This window comes from Vigna umbellata, chromosome 5, assembly GCF_029865625.1.
Source record: "Vigna umbellata cultivar VRB3 chromosome 5, Vumbellata_1.0, whole genome shotgun sequence".
Taxonomy (NCBI): domain Eukaryota; kingdom Viridiplantae; phylum Streptophyta; class Magnoliopsida; order Fabales; family Fabaceae; genus Vigna; species Vigna umbellata.
Genome location: NC_142169.1, coordinates 50,102,582 through 50,115,201, shown reverse-complemented (window position 1 = coordinate 50,115,201; position 12,620 = coordinate 50,102,582). Strand labels below are relative to the sequence as shown.

At 37.1% G+C, this 12,620-nt stretch overlaps 1 protein-coding gene across 1 annotated transcript; it reads right to left on the bottom strand.

Moving 5' to 3' along the window:
• Positions 1-1,367: 1,367 nt before the first annotated feature.
• LOC148198530 (heavy metal-associated isoprenylated plant protein 39-like) lies at positions 1,368-1,604 on the bottom strand. Its single transcript, XM_088115836.1, has one exon. It carries the CDS (start codon positions 1,602-1,604, stop codon positions 1,368-1,370), a length of 237 nt encoding a protein of 78 aa, XP_087971962.1.
• Positions 1,605-12,620: the final 11,016 nt, after the last annotated feature.

Sequence of the window (12,620 nt, the reverse complement as noted above, 5' to 3'; positions counted from 1 at the left end):
ATAAAAAACAGAAATTCAAATTTCAAAATTAAAAAACAAGTAAAAAATAATCAATAATTAAACAAATGAACTAGTTAAACCACGAGTCCCCGGCAACGGCGCCAAAAACTTGATGACAAATTTATGAACACCGAAAAACAGCGCCACAAACTTGTTGAACAATCGGCAAGTGTGACCGAATCGTATCAAGTAATAAAACTAGGTAAGACCAAGTATCGTTTTCCCAAAGGACTCACGGCCTAGTTAGCTATATGATTTGTTGATTATTTAAGACTTGTTAACAATTGATTGTAGGGTTTAAATGCAAAAGACAGTAATTAAACATGTATGCATGAATGTTGATCAATGAAAAAGAGGAAAACAAACACTTTAATGAATTAGATGGACGAGTATGTTGTTGGGGTTATCAATTTCATCTTATCCACTCTCATACTTTTAGGAATTCATCATTCTTTTCATCAATTGCTAATGCAACTCTCTAAATCACCTTGCAAGAAGGCCTATCCTTAATTACGAGTTCATACAATTCCTAGCATTCCTAGTAATTAGTTCTGAAGTGCAGGAGCTTAAAGGCAACCAATATGCTATTGGGAGAAATTCCCCGGATCTAGATTTCCCCGTACGTTCCCATATCGACAAAATCAATAATCATGGCAATGAATGAGTTAAACAAAGCAAGCAATAAGCAAAGAGGAAAAACCCTAGCTAAAGATGAAAGAAAGCATATATCTTAATATAAGACATTAAATCAAATTCCATATATGAGAGTTTCACAAGACTACATTGATTCCCCAACAACAATACAAAGTTTAGTTCACCATATTCATGGTGAAACTAGATGAACAATAATGAAAGAATGAAAGAGATAGAAAAACCCTAGAAAGAGAAGAGGAGAGCTGTCACCATCTCCCAATCTATCCCCAAGGGGTGAAAAGTGTGTTTATGCTTCCTCCCAGCCAAAGATACAAACCCTAAGACATCTAGGTCTTTAAATAGGACATAAAAATAATAGAAAACGAGTCCAGTCCCAAACAGATCATAAAATCGCAGAAAAATGGCCAAAAACTCGTCTGGTTGACTTTTTCCGTATTATGGTTGACTGGTTGACTTTTCTGGTTGACTGGTTGACTTTTCTGGTTTCTGGTTGACTTTTCAGCACTCCAATCATTCGGTACTTCAATTCTTCTTTCAAATCATTCAATTAGCCTACAAAATCAAGGGAATCTTGCACAAAACCATTAAATTCACTTTCAACTCTCTTATTCACAAAACTAAAGCAAAAATATGAGTTCAAGCTAGTTTCTGAGTGTTAAAGGTTGCTTTTAGTATCAATTTTAAGCATGAAAATAATAGTTTTTCAACTGTTATCAATAATAATAGCCATAAGTTTGATTGAACTTGAGTGGATCTAGAACAATTTCTTTTGTGGAATCTTTATTTTCATCTTCCTTCTTTTTATCATCCTTTTTAGGTTCTTCTTTCTTTTCCTCTTTCGCTGCTCCAACAGAAACTATTTCAGTGTGACAGAACTTCCTTAGCTTTGCAACTACTTGTACTGGATCAATGTCCCCAACTAAGGTTAATTTCTTGTCTTTCATATCCATAGAAACTGACTCCACACATGCAACAGTATTTCAAATACGATTTTAGTAATTGAGCCATTGATGCATTATTCTATGGACTTCATCTCTTGAAACAAAAACCAGTTTCATTCAAGCTAATTCAACCGAATTGAGTGAAAGAAAACCAGTTTTGCCTGTACTACAATATTACTTTTCATTTTTTATATCCTCACTTTTGTCCCCTCAATTTGTTTGAGCGTTGAAAGTAGAGAAGCTAAAGAGATGAGGAACTAGAGAATTTGAAATTTAATTGAATACCTGAAATTCCAAAGACAGCCTTCATTGCTTTTATCTTGATTTTGTCTTCATGTACATCCACCTTCAACACAACTTTCTGTTACAGCAAAATCAAGCATTTGTTGGACCTCTCTCAGAACACTCTCACAGGGGAACTACCACATGCAATAGCCTCTTTGCGTCTCTATTCTCTCAACCTAAATGACAACCTTCTCAGGGGGGAAATTCCTGAAATTTTAGCTTCAAATCCCAACTTGCATCAGCTGAAACTCTTCAACAACAGCTTCACCGAGAAACTTCCACAAGATCTGGGACAAAACTTAGACATACAAGATCATTTCGAGCGTCTGATTACTTTCGCGAATCGCTTCTTAGGAACGCTCCCTAAGCAATACGATTTGACAAACCTCCAACCGCTTGCGTTTGCTGGCGGAGAAGGCCGACCGCACCGTTGACGAGGTATAAGGTAGGGCTAGGAATACTGTAGAGAGAGTAAAAAAAACTTAAAATGTTTCTTTTATCAAATTCCACGTGAGAATGTCACGTTTCAAAAACTAATCATGTCAATATTGCACCTCATCAAAAATTTAACTCCGTTAAGTCAATTTAACGGTAGGGATCTAATTGACTCAAATTAGCACTATTTAGGACTCAATTGGGAATTTTAAAAGAACGAGGATCGAACTGGGAAAACTCTACATAAATAGGGACAACTAAAGGGGTTTAACCTAATAATTATTATTAGTATTATTATTATTATGTAATCTATTACTATGAGTAATGTTGATATTATTAGCTAATGATCCATTATATTAGTTAAAAAATCAAAAATAGAATAATATTATTTATTTTTAATTAATTTATGTTAAATGTATTCCATAATTAATTATTTAACTTTTTTTATATTAACTACCTCTTAGGGTTGCTTCCTCCACCACCACATACTAGGTTTTCTACACCTCCCCAAATTCTTTTAATTTCAAAATAATCCTTTGGTTAAAACTTTATTACTTTTATCATTTAGGATTTTTTTAATTTATTTGAAAACCCTAATTCTACTCATTTATTCACTACGCGCAGCTGCCCACACCCCCACATCTCACGAATTCCTCTTTTCCCCCATTTTCGTGTCAGTTTCTCTCCTTTCTTCTTTCTTTCCTTTCTTTTTCTTTCATTCGCCTCTTCCCCATTTTTCTTTTGGGTTTCATTGCTTCCATTGTTGTTGATCCCTGGTGTGGAGGAGCACCGATGAGCGTAGATCCAGATTTCGTTGTGGCTTATTTTTGTCTTCATCTAGGTTGGTTTTCTTCACCACTCTTTTCTAGCTTTGTTTGCTTTGAATGTTTGACGTGTTGTTGCTGTTGTTGATTTGTGTTGTTGTTTTGCTGCTGTTTCGTTAGTTTTCGGCTTGAACAGAGCCCGCGAAGGTCAGAACGGAAGTGGGATATTCGTTGGGCCTTCAATAGATACCGACATTTGTCGACTGGTGTGGGTATCCGTTGAAGGCCCAACGGATATCCAATTCCATTGTCGCCTTTTGGGTTCTGTATTTTTTTTCCTCTAACGTAAAACAAGTGCATGCTAAGGAGAATTATTTATCCTCTTTTTCTGCCCACCGGAACAACATAATGTAAAGAGGACAAAAGAAAAATTTTTCTTGGCTGCTATTGGCTACACATAAATTAAAGGCCCCACTCCTAATTAATTATCTCCCCTCCATACATGCTACAGAATGAATGAAGGCACACTCACAATTCTCTTTCGTGATTCCGATGCATGGAAGGAGAAAAAAACAATTCAATCTCTACTCCTATTGGTTTTAAACGCCACATGGGACCAAACTTAAAACAGATATCCACATCTGTTTCACCTTCAACAGATGTTGATATCCGTGGACGGATGATCACATCCGTTTAAGGTTACCATCTTTCTTGTGCACCTGAGATGAACCTCCTACACTGCACCTTCACCACTGCACCTTCCAGCAGCACCACCAAGACCGACCTCTGCCACCGTTGGATCAGTTCCTTGCACCACTATTAACCTTTGCAACCTCCCACTAAGCACACCAAACTTATAGAAACACACTCACACCACCACCACACTCACAGCACAATGAAATACCACCACACTCTCACAACACAATGAAACAGTTAAAGAAGAAGTCGAAAGTTAAAGAGGAAGAAGAGCTTATGTGCTGCTACATGCATTCATATAGGGGATCATTAATATGTCATTAATAAAATGGGTGAAAGTTGAAAAATATTAACCCTAATAATTAAATTTTACTGAAGGGCAAAATAGGAATGAGGAGGTGTAGGGAGTAGTCTATGGTGGTGTAGGGAGCAATGTTCTCTAACTCTATATTTAAATATTATATTTAAAAGGGTTAAATATGTTTTTAGTCTCTCAACTATAAAGTGTTTTTGGGTTTAGTCCCTCTTCCAAACTATGGTTCATTTTCATCCTTTTCCTTAATGAAACTGTAATATTTAGTCCTCGAAATGGCGTTAAATTTTCAGTGAGCTGGCTAACGGCGTGCCACGTTTCATACCATGTGTCCTTCTTCAACATAGGATCCCTAACAGCGATAGGGTTCTTCCTCGCACCACCATGCCAACAACCATCCCGAAATCATGCCACTTTTTCCTGGTAAACAAATTCAATGCACAGAAAATTTCCCAATTCAGCAAACCCTAATCGTAATGTCCCCCAAATCGCGAAACAGAGAATCACGCCACCATGGGAATTGCGATCTTCCCTAATCTCGCATCAATCATCCTTCATTTTCATCATTCTTTTCTGGGTTTTCCTCTCTTTTCCCTGTGCAGGTTCGTGGTGAGATGAAGGAGGAGGAACGAACCTGGTTTGAGGCTTCTCGTGAGGAAGATGAATATGATTTATCATTGGGTTGAGTCTTGGTTGCGCAATTGTAACGGTACTGTTTGAGTTTCTGAGTTTTCTTTGTTTGCGAGTTGTCATGAGAAACGATTTGGAGATTGTCCATCTGCTATTAGGGTTTGCATATTAGGGGTGAATGAAGGCTTCATGATGGTTGTGCAAAGGAGAAGACGCCATGTTGCGCGAAGAGTTCCTGCGAAGACGAAGCTTGCAATGACTTTGTGATTTGCGTAGATGAGTTTCTTCTCTGGAACGCGACTTAGGGTTGTTGCAGTGGGTTCTGTCGTGGTTGGCGTCGGCGGCTTGCGCGAGAATGAAGTTGAAAGGGAAGGTGATGGTGGAGGAGGAGGAGTGATGGACAAATTTATGATCACCAAAATATGATGTCACAAACTTGTTTTACAATCGGCAAGTATGACCGAATCGTTCAAGTAATAAACTTGGTAAGACCAAGTATCGTTCTTCCCAAAGGACTCACGGCCTAGTTTAGTTGTGTGGTTTATTGATTAGCTAAGACTTAAAGACGAAATATTTGGATTTTTATATGCAAAAGACGAAAATTAAATATGTATGCATGAAGTTTTGATCAATGGCAAAAGCAAAAGATAAACACTTTCAATGAAATATATGTATGAATATGTTGTTGGGGGTCAATTTCATCTTATCCACTCTCATATATTTTAGGAATTCAACATTCAAATCATCATTGTTAATGCCACTCTCTAAAGTACCTTTCAAGAAGGCTTCTCCCTAATTACGAGTTCATACAATTCCTAGCATTCCTAATAATTAGTTCATAAGTACAGGAGCTTAACGACAACCAATATAATATTGGGAGAAATTCCCCGGATCTAGACTTCCCCGTACGTGCCCGTATCGACAAAACCAATAATCATGCATCGAATGAGTTAAACAATGCAAGCATTAAGCAAAGAGGAAAAACCCTAACTAATGATGAAAGAAAGCATAGGTCTTAATTAAAAGATGTAAAAACAAATTCCATATATGAGAGCTTCAAAAGATTACATTGATTCCCCAACAAACATACAGAGTTTAGTTCACCATATTCATGGTGAACCTAGATGAATAACAATGAAAGAATGAAAGATAAAACCCTAGAAAGGTGAAGAGGAAGCCTGAGCATCCAAGATCCTCCTTCAAAGGGGTGGAAGAGAGAGTGTTTGCTTCGTTTCTGCCAAAGATACCTAACCCTAGGAAACCCTAAAGCTTATATATTATTCGTAAATTACAGAAAATTAGGTCCAAGCCCATTAAAGTGCCGCTCAGCGGTAAAGTACCGCTCAGCGATAAGTGCGTGAGTCGTTTCTTCTCCTCAGCGGCCATTTTGCCCCTCAGCGGACCTCCCGTAAGCTCTTGAGTGCCGCTCAGCGGTAAACTGCCGCTGAGCGGTGACTTCGGCTTCTCCTTTTGCACTTTTTGATGTCTTTTCTGATTTCATCTCTCTCCTTCTTCATTTCTTTCACTAAATTCACCTTAAAACCTGCACAAAAACACTGAAATCAAGCATAAACCTGTCCAACTCTCTTATTTCTGAAAATATGGATAAAAGCATGATTTCAAGCTAGTTTCTAAGTGTAAAGGTTGCTTTTAGTGTCAATTTTAAGCATGAAAATAACAGTTTTTCAACTGTTATCACAACCCCAAACTTAGAACTTTGCTTGTCCTCAAGCAAACAAGATATAACTCAATCTTCAACCAATTCATATGATGGTTCACTCATTCAAAAATCCTCTTTTTAGATAAGTAAAAACTTCAATCAAACTTATGACCAAGAGTTCAATCAAGATGTGGACATGCTTTAGTGTTTCACAAAGTCAATTAATACCCAACAAATGCTCTTTTTCATGAATGACCAATCAATTAAGCATGGATGTTCATGTGCTAATGGAATATTTCCTCACTAGGTAAAGTGTTTCACTCAACACACAAGTGTATAAAAGGTAATCACTCATTTACTCTACTATCACAATGTCACATGAATCAACTTTGCCTTTCATTTTACCATAATCAAAATCATTCACAAACATGCATCATCACAAGGACTTTTCAATGGCTTATACTGTGGCTGGGCTAACAAGAAAATTGGTTTTTCTGGATCACAAAATCCTTGAGTTAAGAAAATCATAACAACACAATTATTCTTATTCATTCCAACTTGCCTTTGCATTTGCATTGAGCTTTGCTTCTTTTTCTTTTCTTTTTTTTTTCTTTGCATATTCTTACTTTTTAGCTCTTAACTCAATGCTTTTCTTTTTTCATGTTTTCCTAACAACCCCAAACTTGAACATTTAACAATACCACACAAAATATTCTACTTAAGTCAAGGTAAAGATTTTCAATCAAGGGTTTCAGTGTATGTTCAAGGCTAAGGGTTCAAAGGATAGAACACAAAGTGTTCTCTTTTAGTGGGCTAACTTTATGAATTTGGCCAATAAAAAGGGTTCCAACAAACGGCCTTGATCATATGATGCAAAACAAGCAATTGATTCAATCATAGAAAACCTGGGCAAAGTCATTCATACTTTCAAAGTAATAGCATTTAACACTAACAACTCTGGAGCTCAAAACCTCACATATAAGCTCATCCACATTTGACATACACATCCTGCTTAATCTCACAATCACAATCATAATATCATGCATTTGTTTACAAAGCTTGTGAATCACCTGTATAAGCATTTTAATGTGCACATCATCTCAACATCAATCAATCAATAAGCATCATTCAGCATTACTTATCACACAATCACAGTTAATAGCAAACTATCATAACAAACCAGGTATTCAATAGAGTACATCAAACTCTAATCTAAAAACATAAAATACTTACAGAATACTGGGTTGCCTCCCAGTAAGCGCTTGTTTAACGTCACGAGCCTGACCCAAACTTTCAAGGATCAACCAACAACATCATTGTGGAAAATTGTTGCACCTCTCCCCCTAAATAGGGTTTGAGACGTTGACCATTCACCACCCAACTTCTCTGTGGATCATCAGCAGCTGGATTAAATATTTCAATTGCTCCATGCGGATGCACTTCTTTTATCACAAATGGTCCTGACCATTTTGACTTCAGCTTTCCAGGAAATATCTTCAATCTTGAATTGAACAATAGTACCTGTTGTCCTGGATTGAAAACTCTATTCACCAACTTCCTGTCATGATAAAATTTAATTTTGTCTTTGTAAGCCTTGGATGAATCATATGCATGTAATCGCATTTCTTCAAGCTCCAAAATATGTCGTCTGCGTGTGCATTGAGTTTCATAAGGATCAAAATTCAAGAATTTCAAAGCCCATAATGCTTTATGCTCCAATTCTACTGGCAAATGGCATGCTTTCCCATAGACTAATTGAAATGGTGATAATCCCATAGACGTCTTCATTGCTGTCCTATAAGCCCAAAGAGCATCATCCAATTTGAGAGACCAATCCTTTCTTGATGAAGTCACTGTTTTTTCCAGGATCCTTTTTATCTCCCTGTTAGACACCTCAGCTTGTCCATTGGTTTGTGGATGATAAGGTGCAGCTACCTTATGTTTTACTCCATAGTGTTTGAGTACTTTCTCTAGCTGATAATTGCAAAAATGAGATCCTCCATCACTGATCAACACTCTTGGAGTGCCGAAACGTGAGAATATCTACCTCTTCAAGAATTTAATTACCGTGCTAGCATCATTTTTAGGACAAGCTAATGCTTCCACCCATTTACTCACATAATCTACTGCTACCAGAATATATTCATTGTTGAAAGATGGAGGGAAGGGTCCAGCAAAATCAATACCCCAACAATCAAAAACCTCAACCTCTAAAATACCTTGTAAAGGCATCTCATGACGTTTAGTGATTGTCCCTGCTCTTTGACATTTATCACAATTTCTAGCATGATTATGGGCATCTTTAAACAAAGTTGGCCAATAAAATCCTGATTGAAGGACTTTTGCTGCTGTTCTTTCTCCATTAAAATGTCCTCCATAAGGTGAATCATGACAATGCCAGAGAATTCCTTCTGCTTCTTCATTTGTAACACATCTCCTTAGAAGATTATCTGCTCCAATTTTGAACAAATAAGGATCATCCCAAACAAACTGCTTGGCATCATGCAAAAATTTCTTTCTTTGTTGCCAAGTTAAGTCTTCCGGCATGACCCTTGCAGCTTTGAAATTAGCCATATCAGCAAACCAGGGTCTCTGCTGAATATACATGAGTGATTCATCTGAAAAAGATTCCCAGATTTCAAACTCCTTGCTAGTGACCTCATTGTTGACTAACCGTGACAAATGATCAGCAATTAAATTTTCACTTCCTTTCTTATCACGAATGTCTACATCAAATTCTTGCAATAGTAATACCCATCTAATCAGACGTGGCTTAGAATCTGGTTTTGTCAACAAATATTTGATAGCTGCATGATCTGTATAGACAGTCACCTTGGACCCAATAAGATAAGGTCTAAATTTCTCTAGAGCATACACAATAGCAAGAAATTCTTTCTCGGTGGTAGCATAATTCAATTGAGCATCATTCAGAACCTTGCTAGCATAATAAATTGGATGAAACTTTAGTTCTTTCCGCTGGCCAAGGACAACTCCTATTGCATAATCACTTGCATCACACATTAATTCAAAATTTTGATTCCAATCTGGTGCTACAATTACTGGAGCTGACACTAACTTCTTCTTCAATGTTCTTGATGAATCTTCTATAAAACCCAGCATGACCAAGAAAACTTCTAATCCCCTTTACATTTGTTGGTGGAGGTAGTTTCTCAATGACTTCTACTTTAGCTTTGTCTACCTCAATTCCTTTAGCAGAAATTTTATGCCCCAATACAATTCCTTCAGTTACCATGAAATGACATTTCTCCTAATTAAGAACAAGATTTGTCTGAACACATCTTTTGAGGACAGTGTTCAAATTAGCCAAACATCTTTGGAAAGAATTTCCAAAAACTAAGAAATCATCCATGAATACTTCAATGCATTTTTCTAAGAGATCTGCAAAAATTGCCTGCATACACCTCTGAAACGTAGCTGGAGCATTACATAATCCAAAAGGCATCTTTCTATATGCAAAGATACCAAAAGGACAAGTAAAAGCCGTCTTCTCCTAGTCTTTTGGATCTACCACAATTTGATTGTATCCCGAATATCCATCTAGAAAACAATAGAAAGCCTGCCCTGATAACCTTTCTAACATCTGATCCATGAAAGGAAGAGGAAAATGATCTTTCCTAGTAGCTTTATTTAGCTTCCTGTAATCAATGCACATACGCCAGCCAGTAACTGTCCGAGTAGGAATAAGTTCATTCTTATCATTATAAATTACTGTCATCCCACCTTTCTTTGGAACCACCTGTACTGGACTCACCCATTCACTGTCAGAGATTGGATAGATGATACCTGCTTCTAGTAGTTTCAACACTTCTTTTCTGACCACCTCCTTCATAATAGGATTTAACCTTCTCTGTGGTTGAGCACTTGGTTTATAATCTTCTTCCATAAAAATCTTGTGCATGCAATAAGTTGGGCTAATACCTTTGAGATCTGATATTGACCACCCAATTGCTTCTTTGTTGGCTTTCAAAATTTCTATCAACTGCTCTTCTTCTTGTAGAGATAAAGAGTTATTGATGATGACTGGCTTTGTTCCATCTTCCTCTAGAAAAACATATTTCAGATGTGATGGCAATCTTTTAATTCTGGTGTCTGTGCTTTGACTGCTTCTTCCTTATCAATTATTTCGAATATTGAATCTTCCTCCGGACTCTTTTTCAATGTTTCCAAGTCCATCAGACATTCATCAATCAATTTCTCTTCTTCTTCATCTAAATCTTCACATGCATTAATGAGAGTTTTTTCCAATGGAGAAATATTTCGCACCATCCTTTCTTGCACCATACACACTTCATCAAGTTCATCAAATTGAAAACATGCTTTGTCATCATTTGGATATGTCATGGCCTTGGATACGTCAAAAATGACTTCTTCATCATCAACTCTCATTTTAAGCTTACCATTCTCTACATCAATCAAAACTCTAGCAGTCTTCATAAAAGGTCTCCCAAGAATAAGAGGAACATCACTATTCCCTTCCATCTCCATCACAATAAAATCCACTGGGAATACAAATTTGTCAACCTTTACTAGAACATCTTCAACCACTCCAGATGGATATTTAAGAGACCTGTCCGCCAATTGAAGAGCCATTCTGGTTGGTTTAATTTCCAACCCCTGAATTGTTCTGCACATGGATAGCGGCATTAGATTAATGCTAGCTCCCAAATCAATCAATGCTCTTCCAACTTTCACATCTCCTATGGTGCATGGAATAGTAAAGCTTCCTGGATCTTTAAGTTTAGGAGGTAGTTTCTGTATGATTGCACTGCAGTTACCCTGTACATTGATAGTTTCCTTTTCAATATACTTGTGTTTCTTTGTGAGGAGTTCCTTCAAAAACTTTGCATATGCTGGCATCTGTTGCAATGCTTCAGAGAATGGTATAGTGATCTCAAGCTTCTTAAACAACTCCATGAATCTTTCCAACTGCTTTTCTTTCTCCTTCCTCGAATAACTCTTTGGATAAGGAAGTGGCTTTTCATACTCTTTTTCTTTTTGTCTCTCCTCTCTCTCTTCTTCTTTTTTCTTTTTCTCTCTCTCAACTCTTTCTTTCCACTCACATGTTTCTTTTTCACTCTCACTCTCATTTTCTTTCTCTTTTCTTTCTTGTTTTCTCTCTTCTAACACTCTACCACTTCTGGTCACAACAGTTTTACACTCCTTTCTGAGATTATCATGTGTCATCTTGTCAACTATTCTCTTAACATAAACGTCCATATTTTTAAATGCAGCATCCACATTCTGACAATAAGACGCATTTGTCTTCAAAAATCTTTGGAAAGTCTCTTCAAGTTTTGTTGTTTTCTCAATTGGAGTAGATTGCATTTGCCATTTTTGTTGTTGCACTTGAACCATTGAGACCTGTTGTATTTCCTGTGTTATTTGAGACAACTTCATAATTACCTCTTCAAGCTGTTGAGATATAATTCTATTTTGAATAAGCAAAGCATCATTTGATTGTAACAACTCCTTCTGACTATGATATCCTCTTTCAATGTTGAATTCGTTGTCACTAGTAGCCATATTTTCAATAATTTCAGTTGCTTCCTCTGGAGTTTTCCATTTAATGTTTCCTCCTGCTGAGGCATGAAGCATCATCTTAGTTTGTGAACCAAGACCTCCAAGGAAAAAGTTAGGACTACTTCTTCTTCTTTGAAACCATGCATGGGCGTTTTTTGTAACAGGCTTTTATATCTATCCCATGCATGCCCCAGTGATTCTTCCATGCCCTGCTTAAATGAAGAAATTTCTTGCTTGCCTTTTATCCTCTTAGATTGTGGAAAGTACTTGCTTAAAAACTTTGTTACCACTGCTTCCCACTCTGTGAAACTTCCTTCTGGGTACGAATTCAACCACAGTTTAGCATTGCCTCCCAATGAGAAAGGAAACAAGCTAAGTTTGATAGCTTCGTCTGGCACCCCATTAATTTTGACTGTGTTGCAAATCTCATTGAAGGTAGTGAGGTGCTCATATGGGCTTTCATGAGATAACCCATTAAATTGGTTGCTTTTCACCAGTTGGATCAGTGCTGGTTTGACCTCCATGTTAGCTGCATTGACTCTAGGTCTAGCTATACTGTTAAAGTGCTAAGGTCCAGCTGTATTGGTGTAATCAGCAAGAGTTCTTCTGATATTATTGTTCTCCATATTTTCTGTGTTATTGTCAGAACCTTGTGGTGATGGTTACAACAGAGTTTCCGGAGGAGGGAAAAGTTCTCTAGA

What these genes read in the sequence shown, in the direction of transcription:
- LOC148198530 (XM_088115836.1), bottom strand. Translation starts at nt 1,604, where the DNA reads ATGGATATGAAAGACAAGAAATTAACCTTAGTTGGGGACATTGATCCA.